This window comes from Strix aluco, chromosome Z (assembly GCF_031877795.1).
Source record: "Strix aluco isolate bStrAlu1 chromosome Z, bStrAlu1.hap1, whole genome shotgun sequence".
Taxonomy (NCBI): domain Eukaryota; kingdom Metazoa; phylum Chordata; class Aves; order Strigiformes; family Strigidae; genus Strix; species Strix aluco.
The window spans coordinates 24,498,866-24,520,497 of record NC_133971.1 but is presented as its reverse complement, the minus strand read 5'-3'; the positions used below and the strand labels follow the sequence as shown (position 1 = coordinate 24,520,497).

At 40.9% G+C, this 21,632-nt stretch overlaps 1 protein-coding gene across 1 annotated transcript in view; it reads left to right on the top strand.

Annotated features, from left to right (window-relative positions):
* GRIN3A (glutamate ionotropic receptor NMDA type subunit 3A) overlaps window positions 1–21,632 on the top strand; it is a 73,900-nt gene that overhangs the window by 10,537 nt on the left and 41,731 nt on the right. Inside the window, exon 2 of the mRNA XM_074812134.1 lies at window positions 19,966–20,570. Within this exon, the coding sequence (XP_074668235.1) occupies window positions 19,966–20,570 (605 nt within the window). The remainder of the gene's footprint in view (window positions 1–19,965; window positions 20,571–21,632) is intronic.

Sequence of the window (21,632 nt, the reverse complement as noted above, 5' to 3'; positions counted from 1 at the left end):
CATATATCTTCTGGTCAGCATTTCAGAGCACCAAGACACAGACAAAGGTCGCTTGGATACATGCAGCATCATACCAATAGGTACCCAAAAGGGATTTCCTAATAAATGGGAGCAAGATCAGGCACTGTGGCTTTAGGATTGCAGCTTTGGACATCAGCAACTGTTACTTCTGGTCTGGCCCTGAAGGTCTCCATATTTTCCCAAACACCCTGTCAATCAGCCAGATTGGTTCTCACCACCATGAGGAGAGGATGTGCAGATGGTGGAAGTAACAGCAGAACTGGGAGAAAGATTTAAGCTTGAGTAGGCAGCAATGATACATGATTCATTTATTAAGAGAGCCATGCTCTAGCAAAGCCATTTGTGAAATGGACTTCTCATCAGTGTGACTAAGTTCACAATCTGGCCCCGAGTAGTTCACAGCTGTCACATCAAGCTACTAACATTACTCTTGGTAATTACAGACAGCTACATGACAAACTGACAAGGGTCTTGACAGCATGACATACCACAAACCACAATAAGCCACAGTAATTGTTACGTGCCGGCTCTGCAGGTCATTGCCACCAAATGTTTATGTGCAGCTGGCCTTGGGAGATGGTTTTGGCTGTAGACAGGGTTTCAAAACGCATCTCTGTTCAGGCTTGATGTTCACCACTCAGTTGTGAGCTTACTGTTTCACTTCACCACAGCATAGTACAATACAGCCATTCACGAGCATCTTGCATCGCTGTAAGCATATATATATCACCCTGTTGGTGTAAACAGAGAGCATGTGTGTACCACTGCCATGCTAAGCAGCCATCCCTATCTCTGCAAGGTATGCAAGTACCTTATCAGCAAGTTGAGAGATGATGTGGAACCTCTTGGATGTGCCCTGCTCCACGGAATCTCCCTTGCAGTGGACTGCACCCTTGCAGGAGTGGTGAGCTGAGACAACCCTCAGGAGCTGACTGGAAGGTTTCCACTTGGCACGGGTTTGAAAAGATCTGATGTGCAGCGTGCTGGCTAATTAACTTTTATCTGAAATGTTTCAGTCACCTGAATCTGCATGGTTGCAGGCAGCGGATGCGGAGGGGGAGAAGGAGGGGAAGAAGAATGAATGTGAACACAAGTGCACCCTCAGCTGCCACTAAAGCACAGTAAATGTGGAAATTACTCTGATCGTTTGATTGTTATTATTATGTAGGAGAAATCAAATGTTAGGGAATTCAGAAGGAGGCACCATTTTTTCCTTTTCTTGCTACAGTATTTTTATTACTTTTTCTTCACCAGCTTTCATCTGCGATGATAGTTTCCAAAGCCTCTTTTACAATGTGGAAAGTATTTGAAATGCATTATAAAAATCTATGAATATGCTACACAGGCATATTTTAAATTCTTAGTATTTCCCTAAAGGCATGCTATTCCACTTCCAGCTTTTTTAAGACTGTGAAGGAAATGATTGCCTATGCTGTTCATAAGACATTTTACAAGGCTTTCTAACTTAAGACAGAGTTAAAAGACGAGATAGATCTTCAAGCATAAACTGAGATTTTAAAAATTAAGTTTTGCATTTGTTGCAAGGAAAGAACTATTAAACATAGCAATTAATAGCCAGAAAGAGCAGCTGTATTATGCACCAGGCTCTCTCAATGATGCTACTGATAAAGCAGTTACATTACACTCATCTTAATAGCGTACTCACTCAAACTGGCTTAAAAAGAACTTTTTTTTTTTTGAGTCAGATGAAAAGTCAGTATTATGAGTTCACAGTTTGATAATTTTCTGGTGCTATTTTAGATGAAAGCATAATTATTTATCACTTTCCTAGCATGTAAGGCTCACTCATAGGTTAAACAGCTCGCTGTAGGCGAACAGTTGTTTTTAAGAATTTACTGTAGTCAACATGGGTAAAACAGATCTAACCTGTACTTGGAGCTGATCGCTGCCCTCTTTTGGGAGTGTACTGGAACTGTTTTATCTGTGATTTACATTTTCTTAGTACACTAATACCATGGGATTGATTTTACTCCTACATTGGAAGGGCATTAAGGTGAAAGAGTTATGTGCCTGGGTTTCCTCTGTTTAAATTGCATATGATAGGTGATAAACTATAGAGCTCCAAGGGGACAAATATACCCAGTAATAGCCTTGAGGCAAATGTAGGTAAATAATTAAAGCAAAAAGCATTGATTATTTTTGGTTTAAGCTTTGAGACATGAAAACTTCAGGCATCATTGCACCATGTTGCACTTGCGGAACAGGAGTTTCCAGGAGCTTATTCTTATTTCCAGAGTACAAAATCAAGCAACACTTCGAAGGAAGGCTCTGCTCTTCTGCCAGCTCACTTTCCCCAGTCATCCAGCAAGTACACAACCTGCACCGGTAACTTTTAGTGATGGTTCCTTGCTCCAGGACTGCAGAAGGAGGTGGCGTGGTGCTGTATGATCCCCACATCTCCCCTTTGTTGCCAGTTCTGCAAAAACAATTACACTGCCTGGTGTGGCAGGAGAATGATCTGCTGCTGTTACCAGCTACCTTCAACCACACAGAGGGACAGCTCATGCCAAACTCCCACTGGCATCTATAAAATGGTTTACTGCAGAGGTAATGGGAGGAAATGATAAAACATGGCATGAGTGTTTGTCCCTCGGAGATTCAGGAGAGAAAATAAACACCTAAAAACCACCTAATCACCTCAAAAGTTTGTATCACAAAGTATCAGTATAGATATAGGCTGGATAGGCTGGTACAGATAACAATGCTCTTGTGGCCTCTGATTAGGAATCTTGCATCAGCAGTCAACACAGGGAAGCCAAAATGATGATTGTTCAGTTACCCTTGTGATCATCTTTTTATACACATGAATTATTTACATAGTACAGGGTACTTACACACTTGTTAATTAAAATCTGCTTTTTTCATTCAGTTATACCCCTAAGATCTCTTTAGAGCCTGTAATCCTTCTAACAGCATTTATTTCACATTCATTATGCCATATTTTGTTAAGTGTTATCTTTCATTGTATAAATAGAAAATCCTTCAGTGCAGAACACTTGTGGAAAAGGATTCCTTAACAATGAGAATTTCTTCTGAGAGAAAGAGATGGGTGATTGGTCTGTTTTGAATATTGATGCCCAGAATCCACAAGAACCCTCAAATTTTTTTCAGCTACACCATTGTCTATCTACTCTTCCATTTTCAGTGTAGTATGCTTATTTCACCCTTTCTTAATCTTGCCCATTGGTCTTTGTTCTGAGGTCCTGTCTTCCACTGTAGGATAACAAGGATCCTAAATTAATAGTCTTGACTCCAGAAAAAGACCGCAAGGCTCTATTGTGATACAAATGATCAGCAACATAAATTGCTCATCACTCACTGTTCATCACATTCTCTGAAGAGCACCAAAAATAAGACACTTATTTATAAATAGCTCAGCCTGCTAGATTCCAGTGAAACTCAATTTCGTATCTTCCCACCATTTTGACAGTGCATATAAATATGTAACATGTAGTTATGTGAAAGTTAGCTGTGCTGTGAAGTCCTCCTTGGGCATTCACAACCCTTACAGGTTTACAGCAGAATAAATTGCAAATTGAGACCTGTGGTGGGATGCAGCATACTGCATGATTAGCATAAGAAAGGTGCTTTGCTTGACAGAGAATGGCAGCTTGTTGCCCAGATCATACTGCCCTTGTGTTCCTAGTAAGCATACTTTAAGAGGAAAAGGAAGTGAGAATTCACAGTGAATAATACAGCTGATAATCACAGACATTTTTTTTCCGCCTGAAAACCACCTGAAATTTCTGGAACAAGCACAAACAATATAAGCATTAGGATTAACTGCATCCTGGAGCCTTCCAAAAAATGTATGAAAGTGCTTCCTTTTACTTCACTGGCTTTGAATAGGGACCAGCTTGAGATACCATTTTGGTTGTTTGGCTGAGCCGCATGATTATTTTTTTTCTCTTACAATCTGATAAACACAAGAATTGGAGATATACATGGAAGCTGGAACTTGCAAATACTGCAAGTGTTCGGTTTTGCTATTCATTTTCTGTGAGCATTTCTCATAGTGTAATTTGATTACTGGAATGTTCATGAAAAGCAAATGCTGAGAACAAGAACAGCTGAAGCGAATCATTTCATTCACGTGAGTATCTGTGTGTTGCTTCTGATGCAATTGCCATCATTAAAAATACCAAACCAATATATTCAGACTTCCTGTTCAATTAAGTGTGGTATGGCTTTCCTTAGGATGAAGAATTAGTCCAACAGGATCTATGTTTTGTTGCTGCGATATTAAAACTATATTCATAAGTGAACTTAACACTTCCATCAACTTTAATCTTTAATTTACCTGACTTTGCCTTATTTTCACCAGAGAGTTCCCTTCACTTAAATATCTACAGAAAGCCATTCACTAAGATCAAGAATAATTCAGACAATTTATCTTTTTGTGGATCTGTATTATGCCAGCACTGTAAGAGCAAATGCATGTCTTCCAAGAATCATTCAAAATTATTACAATCTTATTAGAGAATAATAAGCTGCAAAATCACTTATTATTGTCAGTAAGAGGGGGAGAAAGGAGTGTGCAGTCTGACCATTGAACAGGGAACTGAAATGGGAAATTCAGACTTCTCCAGCACAGTTAAAAACATATGGGAAAATACACTGGGCTGAGTACTGGAATAGTTACTGGTCTACCAGTCCAGGCATGGAGAAGTCCAGCCAAGTTTCCTTGCTTTGTCAGAAGTTACCTTTGGAAGGTTAAAAGTTGTCCAAGGCTGTCAAAATCAGCAGCAACCCTATCGCCTGTCTGTAAATGACGTGCTGAGTCTGCGTGCATGTTTGACCACTGCCCAACATAACAATGATGTGGTCGCCATTGGAGCTGTTGTGTGGTGCTGCAGCATCCATCCTTTTTTAAGGGTATTAGCGGTGACAGGAAGAAACAGCCAACCCAGAAAGCAAGTTCCCTGCTGTGCACAAAATCTCTTTTTGCAGGGGACTTTATCTGACTTGAGCGATGCTTCCAGTCGCACAGTGTGGGCCCAGAGACTGACACTGCCTTCTTGCTGGACAATTCCCCTTGCCTTCACTGTGAGCTCAGAGGGTGGTGTTCCAGCAGCCTTCACACCTCTTTGCCTGGTGTGTCCCCCCCCAAGTTTATCAGTCCATATGTGAGTCAATCAATATGCTCAAGCGTGTATAAAATCTTCCATCATTCTAAGAGTGGTCTCCAAACATGGCTTACCTTTCAGAAGAGAAAAGCAAACCTTCCACAGAAGATCCTGCTTTCTGTGAGTGTCTCTCTCCCTTTTATTATTATAGCTGGCTGGCTGTTTCACTCCAATTTATTAACACATCCTGGTGTTCTGTGTGGTACCTGGTAAAGGGCTTTAAGCAGGGAGTTTTACAGAATATTTTGGTTCCCTTGCTCAGACAGCGCAGTGCAGCCTCCAGGTCAGTGCAAAATATCAAAGCAGTATTACAACAAAATTCAGAGCTTATGGTTTTTCATTTTCCTTAGTTCCATCCCAGGTCACTGAAATGTGTAGAAGTATAATTTATCTGTTGGAAACTGACCAAGATTTGCATTCAAGTGCTAGCATCATGTAAACAGAAAAAACTGAAATGAGGAAAAGAAAAAAATACATTCCTCTTTCTCCAGGGAATATACATTTTCTGTGATTTTTTTATTATAGGTTCTCTGTCCCTGAAGCAGTGCTGTTTCCTGCAGAGAGATGCAGCAGTTTTGGTTGTATGTTCTTGCCAAACTCATAAGAGCGGTGGTCTGTCATCCCTTCCTTTCAGGTTGTCTGGAGGAATTAGATACTCCTCTGCAACACTTCCCCTTGTTCAGAGAGTTAAAAAGAATCACGGCACCAAAAATAGTCGATGTGAATTCCTCGTCCCCAGGCTTGGTTCACCAGACTCTGCAGAGTCATCGTGGATTATTTGCATGGAGATGGATAGACGCAAACATCTTGCTGAGATTAGTGAGACATGACGCTTTCGTACTTTATCACAAGCACTTATCCATGTTAAACTCCCAGGGCGTGCTTCATTTTTGCTGGTTCTTACCCTCTCCTTTAGGAGGATACAATCACCCACTCACAAAGCAGAAATAGTGCATGACTAACTATGTCACGGAACAAATGATTAACACTAAGTAGTTTGTGCTAGCTGTTTGCAAACAATCCACGTGCCGACAATTATACTGAAGCAATTTTGTGAATACCTAACTCAGTGTATTTTGCATAACTCAAGACTGGCTCCCATATCATTTAATTCATAACTTCTGTCTACTAGTTTGTTAAATTCATAAATGTAATTATTTCTTCTAGTCCATAGAACAGGTAGTGCTGGACTCTACAGTGATACTAGTCTGTAAATGCTGGAATGGCAAAGGCAGTAGGAAGGATGGTGGCTCCAATGAATGATGTGCCATTCAAAACAATTTACAGCTGCTGTGTTTTAAGAGTTTATAAGCCACAAAGTGCAGAAGAGGGCAGTCATACACAAGCAGATCCATTACTACATCTGATGCTTTTGGGTTTGCAGCTACACAAATAAAGATGCTGTTTGCCCCAGCTGCACCCAGCCTATCGCAGAGAGCTTGGTCTGGCTGCCCAAGTGCATCAAAACACTCGTAGAGCTCATCATCGGGAGCCGAGGGCCTCTTCATCAGCTGCGATCACTCATCAGCCATCTGCTGATGTCAGGGTTAAAGAGCTGACCTAGAGAAAGCATAGCATCTATATGTGCCATCACATGGGCCAGGGCAGGAAGAGCTGAGCTGTGAGGACGAAAATGTCTCATATGTCTGTACAAAGCTCAAGAATGGACGAGAGCTTATTGATTCATTTGGTTCGGAGTATTTGAGAGCCTTTTGACTCAGAGAAATGTGCAGCCCCAGCAGATCCAAAAGCACAAAGCTCTTAAAAAATAAATTAAATAGCCAATGTACTTGGGTAATTGGTGCTTTGCAATGATTATACTGCTTTTCAGCTGTCTCAGAGTTGCACAAACCCTACATAACTTAAAGGAGGAGATATTTTATAAGAGGGGAATATGGATGCAGTAGAAATTTAAAGGAATTGTAGTGGAGAAGGCGGAGCCAGTATTGAAAAGAAAACTGTGTTTGTAAAAGCCTTTCTTCTCATTTCAATGCTGCAAAGCGTTCTTCCCATCAATAACATCTAGCCTGTTAAATTGTTGCTGTTACTTTCATTACTTTCTCATAAACAAAGCCAACCCCTATTAACCTGCCACAACAGTTTTTCCCTTTCCCCCTCAAGAAACATAAGCTAGCAGTACAAATAAGTTTTTGCATAAATAGGTAGGATGAAGAACAGTGAAGTAAATTTGGTATTTAATTCCATCAGAACAGTTTGTCCAGCTACCCCTCACTACAAGGGTAAAAAGTATATTAAACTTCCCCACCACCAAAGGTCTCGCTAGTAAGAGCAGTATGCTGAGTTATTTTTGTCCACGTGCTATTGAGTTTCTCATTAACAAGGGCAGATGTTGTATTTCTTTGATGCAGTATGGATTTCCATTTTTTCAACTCCGTGCAGTTTATGCAGTTCTCCAGCCTCACCAGCGGTGTGGTGCTGGCCTCTGCTGCAGAGCTCGCCCCCGGGCTGCACACTGAGCATCAGCAGCGCGACAGAAAGGGAGGGAAGGCTGTAAGGCAAAAAGCTCTCTCTTTACCATAGAGCTGCTGCAGCCAGGCAGTTATTGGGGTCCATTGCCACCAGTAGTGATACATCCATATGGTGCTTTTATGCCATTGCAGCAGGAATGATACCTACAGGGGAGGGCAGACAATCTTCTCCTGACAGTGTGATACTGGGAGAGAGCCACAGGCAGAGCCGAAGGAAAATAGAATTACATTTGTTTGGCCAGTGCCAGTGTCTTGCAATTAGTGCTAGCTTCTGGCAAGTGATGGTGTCAGACAGCAATACAAATCTTGAGTACAGCCAGATGGTCCCATCAAGCGTGGCATGCTGTTCTTCCCAGTGTGCATGGTCACATATTTATCTTCAGTCTGTGCCCACTATCACATACTTCATACATATGGATGGACATTGCTTAAAGCCTATAAAGTATCAGTTACCACTGCTCCACTGCATCCAAACTCAGTACGAAGGAGGGGTTAATAAATATCGTTCATATTTTGTAGTGATTTAGAAGCTCTGTGCAAACAAAGCTCTGTGCATTGTTGGTCTAAATGTCCATGCTAGATGCAGAGTAAAAGAAAACCTAGTAGTAATCTATGCAAATATTTGTGCATGGTAGTGAGGTGATAGTAGAGTGTATTTTCTGTCAAGCATTTAGATGAGAGCGGAAGATTGAGTCACAACGAGTCACATGTAAATGTTCACCTGATGATCTTGCACATTATAAATCAAAGACTCAGGCATGGGTGGTGATTTTTGATACATTCTCCCAAGCCTCACCACAATACTTAGCTGTGAACCAGTTTCTGCTCTGTGAAGTACCCGCTACAGTAAGGTCTTGTTTCACGACTCTGTACCCAGGACTCTTCTGGAATACAATGGATTATTAGTAAGTTGTTTATCCACTTAAAACTAGTGAGGAAATCACAGTATCCAAATGCTTGCAGACACAGGGTCCTGATGAAGTAAGTATCCATGGGATGGGTAAACACTAGTCTGGAAGGAGAGACCTGTGCACTCTGAATAGTGTAATGGTACAAATGCCCAAATTATTTTACAATAACCCATAAAATAAATGGCTGTTTGTTATTTTCTACGTTCTTTAAACTACTGAGGCAGCTGTGTCTAGCACAAGAAGGAATAGGAGATTTGAGCCCTAGATTCTGCTCCTGGCAAAAGCTTCAGATATTCTCCAAGACATGTGACTTAACCTATTTTTTTTTTCCTTTTTCCCCTCTGATCCCTCCCTGTGTAAAAGGGTGTGAAATATTTATCTTGTTGTAAGCCTTAAGATGGGCAGAGAGCTGTTACACAAAGGAACACAAAGCCTGGCCCTGCTGCAGTGATGATCTGTGGGCACTGTGGAGGGGGTTATCCCCATTTTACAGAGAGGGACTTGCTCGCAAAGGGAGCACAAAACGAGGCAGGGATTTCAAACCGGATCACTCAGTTTCTATATTCGACAGACAGCCAGGGCCCCTTCCTCCACCTCCTCCTCCTCCTCCTCCTCCTCTCCCTGTGTGCCTTGGTAACGGGCTCTGCGCAGTTACACACTTTTGTGGGTAGTTGCTATACACTTTACTGGAAACTCAAATGCTTCTGCCTTTGGGGGTGGGGGGTAGGCACCTCCTGATTAGAGGAACATGCCTTATTTTGTGTATTGCATGCCCAGAAAAGCAATCCGCAAACTGCCACGAAACTTCTAAATTGTAGAGTTGTCTTTTGAGGTTTGTTTGTTTTGTAATGACAACGTATTCATTCAGAATTGCGAAGGAAAAATAGGGAGCAGTGATTAAAAAATTTACAGCGAATATAAGCCCCTAGGCTTTGCTACATTTTCAAAAATCATATTGTCTTCTGTTGAAAGATAGTAAATCTGCAGCTGAGAAACTAACAAACATCACACCTCCCAGTTTGTTTATTTTTTCCTCCTGCAGCTGGTGTTGAGCAGCACTTATCCTTGAACTATTTCTTATGCAAACAAACTGCCTCCTGCTGAGGAAAGTAGCTTCACCGCCTGGCACAATTAGTGAAAGGTGCCAGTGAGGCAGGAATGCCCATGCAGGATGAGACACTGCTACACTGGCCAGCGGCGCGGCATCGTGGACTTTGGGCATCGTGGACTTGGGGCAGGCAGCGAGTGGCATTTCAAGGCCACTTGAGATCGCATGTCCCGGTGGCCAGTCCCCTCTGTTAGCTTGCTGCCCCACCGCATGCAGAGTGTTCTTAGAAGAGATGTTTGATTTTTAATTTTTTTTTTCTCCTGCTCACCCCCTGCCCTGAGAGCCAGTTATAATTCTTCTTTCTGATTTCCTGTCTTTCTAATTAAAGCCTTGGTGTATTAAATAAGAACCCTCAAGTGGAGATGTTTAAATTCTGTTCCTGATTTTAAACCAAGCAAGTACACACAAATATTCACCTTAGAACCATGATTTAAATGTCTAGCCTCAGAAATGAACTACTAACTTAATCTACCCTGGCCTCTAGAGTTAAGAGATCAGTCTTTGCAATCTTAATTCTCAGCTTTCTTTCATACAAAAAATCAATACAGAGCGAAATGCACCTGTAGGCAAAATTAATCCTGTGGAACATGCCCGGAGCAAGGCGCAGCAGAAGAGGATGCAATGATGAGCTGGTGCTGGCTTTCTGAGGAACAGGACATGGGTCAGCATTAATTTCTCCCACTGTATTTTTCTACATGCAATCATTTTCTACATTCTATCATTTCAGTGACTGTTCCATGCATAAATAACTGCATGCAACACAACCTGTGGGCATTTCTCCAACAGGCAGGGACCCGTAAAGATGAATGGGCTAACTTGGTTGATGGTCATTGTCCTCGAGGAGCAGCACCCAGTGCCCTGCAAGGAGTGCAGGGAGTCCCACAGCAGCCCTGTCTGTAGGGCTGTCCTGTTTCTGGAGGTCCAGCTTGCAGCAGGACAGCTCTGCATGCCTGAACATCGTTTTATAACATTGGCTCAGAACAAACGGGGAAGGTTTCTTGGTTGAATTGCCACCTCCTTCCCTATTTGTCTACAAGATAGAATGACCTAGTTTCACTCCGCTGAGCTGCGAACACCAGATAGGGTTGCACAGTCTGGTGGTAGGCACATAGTCATTTGCAAAAATAATGAGACGTGGGGGTACAGCTACTGAGGGCAAGGGGAATGCAAATGCTCAAAAGAGTTGAAGACACTTTCAAGCCACGCTGGAATTGGACTGGCAAGTGAAAACAGTGCTCCAGATTTTAGTCCTTGCTGCAGGTGTTAATGGTGAATAAAATCTAATTGGATTAAATGCTGCGTGGGTGCACTGGGTGCATGTCAGAAAGGACAGTAGCTGCTTTTGTAGAATGGGATCAAACTTCTTTTATCAGCATAACATAAATCAGTCTTCTCTATACCCCCTCTCTTTATATTCTACATTTTCTTCCAGAAGTAGTTTCTTTTTATTCAGCCAGAATTTTGCTCATACCTAAAAAGCTAGGTAATACAGAAAGTGTACTCATAGCCTGTTGTGCTTGTGAAAAAGTAGCATTTTCTAGTGATGTGCTGCTGTCCATATTGCTGGTGGGAAGGTGGAAGTTGCTGTAACAGGGCAAAGACGGACATGCCATTCGAAGAGCCCTTTATGCTGAGGACTCTGGCAGGGGTGACATGCCAACGAGCCCAGTGTGGAGCAGTGCTTGACAATGTGTATTGTAATTACAGCCTTGGTTGCTAAATTCTTTGTCAACTCTTGCACTGTGTTGATGGTAGTCCTCAAGAGCAAGGTATCAGAGCAAACACCATGTGCCGTTAACATGAGCTTTAGAAACCCTTTCTATACGCAAAGCCAAGGATTTATTGTTAGTCTAATTAAAGCCCTAACAGTTTTATCAGTGTAGGTGTATTGGTCCCAATGATGCCAGCACTTACAGGGAAATTATCAAAGTACCACAGATCATTCTCAGTAATGATACCGTTCAGATTGTCATACATGCAGTTTCCGTATCTCTTCTCAGATACTGGCCTCACCCTTCCATGTACCTCTGGGACTTGAGGTTGGCCTCACAAATCTTTAGGGAGACAGAGCAAGTGTGTGTATGCTTTAAGGGTGAGGGGGTTGTTTGTAGCAAGTTGTCTGTGTCCCAGGATCTCTAAAGGGAGGAGTATTATATTGATGATGGGAGTTTCTACCTCCTCTGGGTTTGCTTTTGGTCACTTCTGTATGTTTGTTAATGCTGTCTGCACTTCTGCTGTATTTACTTGCCCATTTCTCATTCATTTGTAGTTCCACCTTATATCCACGTTTGTGGTGTCTGGTACTTCTAACATATTGGATACTTGTTCTCTCTTACCCCTTAACCCAGTTTTACTCTGCTCTCCACCTTGCAATTTCCTAGTGACCAGTAACTGACCATTGGTGAGTTGTGATTTTCAGCTCTGGCACCTCTGGTGCCATCCTGTGCTTGCAGTATTAAGGCTTCTGCTGTCATCTTGCGACAGGGCTTCTGGGGATCCTTGATACAACCCTGTTTGTTTTTTTCAGCAGCCTTTGAACTGTGATTTCTTGATAATCCAAGTAACATTTTATTACTGCAGCCTGATCACACCTATATCCTTGCTCTAGGGTTGTTAGTAATCACTCTAAAAGACTAATGCAAGTTCTTCCATTAGCAGACACACACACACAGAGGGTGCTCTGGTAGCTACTTAAATAATTTTCTCCAGGTTAAAACAGCACCACTGGTGTGTTACCAGAATTTCTTTGCAACAACGGGGTCTTTCTGCATTGCATTTCAGATGTTAGGAGTGCCAGGACCAAGGAGGCAGATCTCAGCAAGTCCAAATTCCAAGCACTGTCTGCTCCCAAGTGCTGCCCTGGTTTTGGCCCTGATGCTATCAAAAGTTGAATTGCTACCTACCCTCATGAACTAAAAACTGGAGGAAAAAAGCCCTTCCCCTGTGCATTGCCTGAATAACACCCATGGGAAAACAGACTGCCTGCTTTGGAGTTGCTTTAGAACAGAGCCCTTCTGACTAATGGCCAGGATGTGAAAAGCACCAATGTTTCTGAGGTGCTTCTCAACAGAAGAGCACACAAACTCCCCTAGACAGTCTGCTGAAGAGCTTTGAGTTAGTTGAATGCTGTGTCTCCTTAAGGGAAGAATTAAATTCTGCTAAATGCTATTTTCCTACCATTCAGGCTTATAGTGGCATTCAGAAGAACCCCCAAAAGATACGCCTCTGTGGAACAGCCACTGTATTTTGCATCCTTTACAAGTGTGGGAAGACTTGTAATGGGGTAGCTGCGGCACGAATGCCAAATGAGAAATCCTGCTCACAAACATGACAGTCTAGATGAGGCCAGCTGTAAAGAAATGTGTTACTGGGAAATGTTATTAGAAAAGCTGGTGTAGAGCTAGCCAGGATCTCCTTGGTCTTGCTGGCATGTTCTCACTTACTTGTGACAACCTGGTTCCATAACAGTGTTGAGCTTTTAGAAAATAATACCATGCAGTAACAAATTTTCCATTGTGGTGAATATTTATACTCATATCTTCTGACATCTTTTACCCAAGCATTTTCAAGGGCTTTGCAGGCATTAGTTACAGTACTGTAGCACTTGGGAGCAAGAGTCACAGACGTGGACCTGGCCACCTCTTTGTCCCATTTGAAGTGTACCAGTGAAGTGGAGCAGAGGTGGTTCTCTAGAGTTTTGCATTGCCATTTTAATGATGAAGGAAAGGCTATCATGGAGAATTAATGCAGCTCCCCAGATCTATTTGTATTGGCAACCATCTGTCTTTTTTTAACTATAATGACAAATTTGATGGAAGGAAAAACTATTTTGGCTCTTGGCATCTGTATGAAATATTCTTTGTCAGACTTTAAATGTTGGATTTTCTTTTCCTCCTGAAGCAAAGAACACCTTGAAGTTTTGAAGTAGTATTACTTATGATAATTTATAAGTGGCTATGAAGATAAATAATGGGTCTTACTTTCCAAGAATAGCTGAAAGTTCATATTTTATATTGCCTCTTTGACCTTGTAGAGAGCTGTACATATTCCGATTAGTTTGGAGTACTTGTTTGTAGGCATTAGAGGTGCTAAGCAACCTCAAGTCATGACTATCTGGTCTAAAGAGAGAAATAATTTTCAGGACAAACTAAGTCAAGACTTAAATTAATCTAACTCCAGTGGTTTTGTGATTTTTTAAAGTCAACAGTGCCTTTTTAGAATCTGCTTATAAGTGTTGCCTGGATAGATGCCAGGCTTCTTTAGCTGCAGGAATCAGAATAGCTCTGGCTAGTCTAAGCTAGCTTTTCTCTCTCAGAAGCTTTTAAACCATCTGCAAAAAAAGAGGCTTTAGTGTGGGGACCTACCCTGTTTCAAATTATGGTCTTAGTCAGGCAGGCGTGTATGTGGAAACAGATGCGCAAGACAAGAAAAAGAGGCATTCATGAAGTCATCCTCCTCTTTTTGGGCCAAAGCAGGTCTGGGATTTTCTTCCCCAGAGAACCAAAAGTCTAAATAGCAGAAGAAATGTACTACTGGTGTTTTTAATCATAACTGATGCTGCTGCTTAAACAGATGCTTAGTTGTTTTGCTGGATGAAGGCCTAGGAGCCAAATCTAATGCTTACTGACGTCCATGACAAGACTCTGGGGTTTAACTGGAACCAGGAGAGAGCCCAGGAGCCGCAAAACACCCAGGCCCAGCTCCCGGTGCTCTTCACAGGGGAGCGGAGGGATGCATGCCTGCCCTGCACACAGCTTGTATCTCTGCAGAAGGTGCAGAATGGATTTTGAGAAGAAAACCTGGACACTTCACCATCTGCTGTGGGAACCTGCAGAAGCATCGCCTCTTGGTCACGGTCTGCCCTGCGGGCAGAGCAGGTTTCTCTCAGCAGCCTGTGGGGGTGGATGTGCTGGAGCACAGCTTTCCTCTGCTGCTGCCGGGCATACCGGGATGCAGTACGGTGGGCAGCTCAGTGGCTGATTGGGAAAGGTGGCAGGACCTCTCCATCCGAAGTCTTTCCCATGGTCTGTCAGCTGCCAACACAAAATCCTCCTTGAAGCATTGCAGTGTCAGCAGTATGGCAGTTATTTAAAAAACCCCAACATTTCATAGCATCTTCTTTCATGGCATGAAAGAAAGAAGCAATAGGTGTGCCCATAGCCTTTAGGGAACTAAGTTTTAAGCCTAAATTTTGTCGTTTCAATCATGGAAGAAAGAGCTGCGGCATCAGCTTGCTCACAGCTGCCATTTAGCTGTGTTTGTAAAGCTGTGAGTCCCCACAGTTGCACTGTAAGCCAGAAGGCTTTTTTTTTTCCTTCAGTGGAGCTTTGTCTGATATATAACCTTTTTTCTCTTTGGTGTTTCTTATCATAAATATACATTTGAGCACTGCCTTTGCCCCCGAGAGTCAGAGAGGAATAATATTTTCTGTGTATTATTTTCTTTTACACAGTTAGCAAAAGAATATTCACATATATGCTTTAACTCTGCTAATTAAGCTATCATAATGTCAAATAAAATGTCACTGTGACCATGCCTAATTAGCATTACAAATTTGGTTGAAGAGATAAATGGCCAGATCTTTCAGGGTGTCAGTCCAGCTCCAGGCATTCATGCTTACAAGATTTACAAGGGCTAAGGATGGCTCTACAGACGACTGAAATGGAGGCTTGAAAAATATTGCATTAATGAAATGCAAATCATGTTTCAGTTGTTAAATGAACCTGTTATCTCAGGTGTCTCAGGCAATGAAACTGTAAAACTGCTCTGGTTGGGCTACAAAAAGCAAATAAGTCGTTACAGTCTCTGCTGATATACAGGAGTGAAACACATCAGACCATGTAAAGCTTAATAGTCCATGAATGGCTTGGTCCAAAGCCCACTGAAAGTCAGTAGAAAGACTGTTGGTATCCAATCCAAAGGTGATTAGTCAGAAATTAAGGATTCTAGGCCTGTTCTTTACTGAGTAAACACTGAAGTCAGCTGATCATGGCTGGTTTATAAAACAGGAGCCAATGACGTGCAATAAAAATTAAGCTCTCATAGATGTAGAAAATGTTTCTGCTAGTGACACTATGTAAATGCAAACATATTATTAAAAATAGATCACAGTTAACATTATTCAAATGGTGTTTAGTTGTCTGTTTGTGTAATTTGAAGAAAAACTGTTGCAAGTCATATCATCTTTAATGACTTTAACTGAATTTCTATATGAGCTTTAATTGACAGTTTAACTGAAATAGTCAAACTGTACTAATTTCCAAAGTGAGGTGATCAAGGACTTTGCCTAAGAACTTTAATCAGGCTGAACATACAGTGTTCAATACACTGATGCTATCTCATAAATCTTCTGTTCCATGTTAAGTACAAAGTTATACACATCTAAGCTATCATTTAAGTTGTCAGAAGCTTTTGCAGTGAAATTATGCTGTCTCAGTGATGGCTACTGAATGACTGAATAAACAATTTTTGGAAGTTCCTCATTAAAAAGCAGTAATTGTTTATTTTAAAGAAAGACAAATCAATAAAAGTATGTAAAAGTATTAAGAACACTGTAATATCAAAGGCTGTATACTGACATGACTTCTGTGTAATTTTTTTCAGGGCCTATACGTTCAACTGCATTCTACAAATGACAAACCTTTCAAAATTAAGAACGCATTAAATCCAAACATCTCCAAACATCTCCACAGCCTTTCCTAAAAGGATCTTCTTTTGCATATAAAACTGATGAAGTCAACCAAGCACTCACTAGATGAGGCCAGAGAGAGTTCTTGGTTGAGATGTGAAACAACATGTCCCATCAAGCATCCCCTTCCACAAGTCCCAGTACAAAGCAAACATTAATTGCTGTTCTTCCCCAGTGTCTACAGGAGTGTTTGCATGGTGGGCTGAGAATTAGCTGAAAGCTAAGCCAAAGACAAATGCCTAGTGACTGAATTTTATGTATATTATTGTATCAGAAAAATTCTGAAGACAAGTTTGCAGTCCCAGTACAGTCAATAAAGAGAGGAGATGGTGTTTGCTACTTTTTCAGGGCTGAATGTTTACCTTTCAAGCACATTAACAGGAATTTAGCAACTAATAAATCACAGTGGTGATAAGTGCTCATGTAGATGCACCTGTGGGCTTTTGAAAGTGGCAGCTGAAGCACAGATGGTTTCACAGCAAGAAGCACTCTTACATGCAGGCTCAGTATAAGCCAGGTTATCCCAAATCCATCTCTATTCAGTGAGGAGCAGTGTCTCAATAGAACAGTCTGTTGGATGACTGACACATCCAAGTATGTTGTACATAAGACAGGGACCAATGCTAGAGCTCCTGAGGACTAAGCCTGTAGCTGCAGTGCTTAGGAGAGTCCACCCCTGCTCCTGAGAATACCAAGTCAGATGGAAACTGTCTTCACCTGCACTGCTGAGTAAAATTATGTCCAGTTTTCTGGCCCTGAGGCAGAGCTTCACTTCCTCTGAACTGTGTGTGCTTGGTGCCATGTTTGCTCTGGGACCAGTATAATGCCCAGTAACCCTAAAGTGTAATTTTTACATTTTGTGTATCTTCAGCAGTTCAGAGTGTTTTAATACTGGAAGAACTTGTGTAGACAAGCAGAAGCCATCTTGCATGTGTCAAACTGTGCATATGCACTGGGTTTAGCATGAGGACATAGGGGTCTTCAAAGGTCTAAACCTGCTGGGTAAGATGGAGAGCCACCTCTAATGCAGTCTTATCCATACTGCCTGCTGGGAGTGATTCCCAAAACGTGCTAGGACCCAAACTGCCAGTGCATGGTATGAGAAAGCTAATGGACATAAAAACCAGACCAGGGACAAATGAAGCAATACAAATGCTCAAGTTTGTTTCCTGGGGCTGTTTTATTCAACGATATGGACACAGCTGTATTGCTAACTTACATCACTCATCAGCGCATGCGTTTCTGCATCCAATAGAATTTTTATTTTATACTTGCACCTATACCATAATAGCTACAGTACTATGCTTGGGATGTTATGTGTCTGAATATACTGAAGATGTTTGCTCTTCTTCGTACAGGTATGGACAGGTTGTGTGCTATCATATATGCAAAATGTTTTATGTATTCTGAATAACTCATTTCTTCTCTAACACTCAACTAAGCCAATAGGCTTGCAAAGTTTTGCTGATTGGAGGCAGATCATCATGTAAAAAGTGTTCATACTTTTGCTTGATCTTGGACAGAGAGGACGCAAGGAAAATCCTTTCTACACTCTTATATTTGAAATGAGAGACAAACTAGAGTTAATTTACGTGATCATCTCATAACCTCAGAAAAAAAGTTTGTTGTGATTCAGCTTGCAGAGACTAATTTATTCAAATCAGCTTCCCAAACCCACATATTACGCACAATGCTTTTTCTTTTTCCTGAACTAATCATGTATTTTAATTAGTAGGCAGTGTTTTCCAGAACAGAACTCAGAGAGTCTGCACAGCTTAGCTTCTTGTGCATTCAGTAACTTCTCCTATATCAAAGAGTCAATCCTCTTGAGTCTGTTGGCAGTACATGATGTGCATCAGTTGTGGACAGTGATCTGTTTAATTAGCTTATTCATGCATCTGTGTAAAAAAAGGCCACAGGTACCAAAACCAAGAGATAAGAAAAAGAGCTGAGAACATCTTCAATTACAGTATTCTCTTTATCAAGCTCTGAATTCAAATTATATGCTCTGGAAAACAGATGATGAGTTCATGTAACTGCAAATTAACGCAATTTAATGAAAGCTTGCTGTTTATAAATGCTGTTTAGCTCTTCAGGTTTTTTTTTTCTCATTCCACCCCTTACATCTGTATCAGAGAGCCCAGGGTTTTATTTTTGTAAAACTAATGTAAATTGAGTGATTATTGTATTATTCCAAATTCAGAATGACATTTCTAAAATCCATACAAATTAAAGCCTATAATAAACATTAAAATACTATTAAAGTCAAAATGACAGCATTTTATACCAACTTTAAACACACTAAAGATTTGATCCCTCATATATAATAGACATCAGCTACTGAAAATGTAAGAAAATAATAACAGACTTTAAATGTTTAGTAACTTAATGCATAGAAGGATAAAAGTCAGGCACCTGTGAGGGAGCATGAATACAGACAAATGTTGACATAAAGTCACAGTAAAGATTTCACAAACCAAAAGATGCACTAAAACAGGCATCATAATTCACATTTTTTGTTCAGTCTCATGGCTGGAATAGAGTGACAGTGTAAAGTAAAATAACTTTTTTAGCAAAGCTATGCTGAAGACTGTCAAGTTCTCAGCTCAGACCAGAAGTTGGGACAGTGTATAATGTGCTAGCTGAAGGCCCAACAGAAACATTATTTTGTAGCAAAATGTCAGAAATTGCTTGGATTCTTTATTTTTTTTAACAAATCTGTAGATAACACTTTATTTTTGGGACCAGGGAAGGGAGAGGAATAAAAGTAAGGGGAAAATATTTATTAATATTATTATTAAGAAAGGAAGAAATACTTACCTTAAGAGAACAGATGAATTAGCCTCACATCCTTCCTCCTTTCTGGAAAAGATAAAGCCAAGAGCAGCGGTGTTGGGAAGCGTAACGGGTTAAGTTCTATCATCAATGACATGGAAAAAATGAGTATGGAATGCTTATTTATCTAATATTTTCCAGCTCAGAAGTCACAGTCTGCATATCTTAGTCTCTTGTACGTTCAGTAACTTTTCCTTTACTAAAGAATCTATCTTCTCATGTTTTGTTGGCAGTACATTATGTGTATTGATTGTAGACTGTGATCTGTTTAATTAGGTTACTCATGTGTCTGTGTAATAAAAACCCCCAACTACCAAAAGAAAAAGATGATAAAAAGAACTGAGGGCTCTTCTTTATTTTTCTTATTGTTTACCAAAAAACTTGTCAGCATCCACTGAATTTGAACATTAGCACCAGGGTTGAACCTGAACATTTGAACATTAATTTTTATACCCCTGTTAGGAGAGCAGGGAAATCTGCTTGAGAATGCCAAGAAATCCAAAAGTACAAATGGATTGAATGAAGTACAAGTTCTTGAAAACAGACTCATTAGTGGCTACTGAAGTTGACTCAAACTCTAGCTGAGGAAGCCCATGAATCACAGTCCATGTAAGCTGGGTGGATGTAAGTTTCCCTGTTTCTCACATAGCTCTCTTGGTTGACAGGTGATTACTTTGAACTAAATGAGTGAATAAAAATTAAGCAAACTCATTGACTTTTGAGTCCAGCATATTTCTGATGAGTTGTGTCATATTTTTAACTGCAGAATCCCCTTCACCTGCAGATGAGCTTAGAAAACTCTCTGAGTTCTGATGCTGACGTCACTTTCTCGATCCTTGCAATGAACAACTGGTATAATTTCAGCCTGATGCTATGCCAGGAGGAATGGAACATCACAGATTTTCTCTTCCTCACGCAACAGAGCTCCAAGTTCCACCTGGGATCCATTATAAACATCACAGCAAACCTCACTTCAACCAGTGACCTTCTGAACTACTTACAGTTTTACCTGGAGAGCATCAAAGATACAACATCCACCATGGTGATGTTTGGATGTGACATGGAAAAAACACGTAGGATTTTTGAAATAACTACCCAATTTGGTGTGATGCCTCCAGAACTTCACTGGATTATTGGGGATTCACAGAACGTTGAAGAACTGAGGACAGAAGGTTTGCCACTTGGTCTTATTGCTCATGGCAAGACAACACAGTCACTCTTTGAGCATTATGTACAGGATGCAATGGAGCTGGTAGCAAGAGCTGTAGCAGCAGCCACCATGATTCAGCCTGAACTAGCTCTTATTCCAAGTACAATGAATTGCATGGATACAGATGAAAAGAATATCACTTCAGGACAGTATTTGTCAAAGTAAGTTTTTCCCGTTTTTCTTTTTTGTAGCTAATATTTGTGATGTACAAGAAAAATAATTTTCCTCCCCCTCCCAACCATTTTCAGTGGCTTAGCTATCATGCTGTTAACCCTCCCTCATACATGCATTTGTTGCAGTACATCCTCCTCCTTCATTACTTCTGGGCAAATAATGAAACTTAAATTTAGCCAGAGAGGGACATTAAGCCAGTTGTAGAAGATGACACTGTTCCACAGAAGTAGAGATCACACAGTAAATGCAGACTAGGCTACAGACTGTGCCTGAAAGTATTTTGTATTATGTTTATGCACGTAAGAGGGAATAGTCAAGGCTAGTGTCAAATTCTCTGAGGTTTTGAGTTACCTGAGAGAATACAAAGCACAATAAGAATATTTTATCTACCAAAGCAATCAAAGAGTATAAAAGGAGATGTGTAGTCCTTGCCAGTATGCTTCCAAGGAAAAGAAACAAAAAAATGCACCTTGACCACCTCACAGGCCACTGCTGCTGGTGAGAGCACTCAAAACTACGAAGTGTTCTCTCTTGCTTGGTGTAAGAGGGTCCTCTTTCAGCTTCTGCTAAAACTATTCCTGTAGATCACTGCATGTCACTATATGGAAGTTATTCCCAAAACCGCTTGGGGATTCATGTCTAGAAATATTCTTGGTTTTAACATGAGAGGAAAAATTGCATGCTTCTTTTTGAAAATAAAATGGCTTTTGCTAAGTATGTAAATTCATCAGCTACTTTACATCCAGTGACTGTTGCATGTTTCCCCTGCATTACACCTTGTTTTTAGCATACAGATTTTGTTGGATGGAGTTAGGATAAAAATTCTTGAAGCTTTTTGTATGTTTACAACTTTTTTTGAAATGATATCTGAGATGTGTCTTCACAATACTGTAGTAACAGCACTGCTCAAAACACAACCATTTGAGTCCCTAACAGTTCCCTAGTCAGCACTCATCCATAACTTAGGAGTCAAAAACCACATTTCCAAAGAGTGAAACAAAGCTTGGGAACAAATACAGCACTGGCTTGCAATATCCCCACTGACTTGT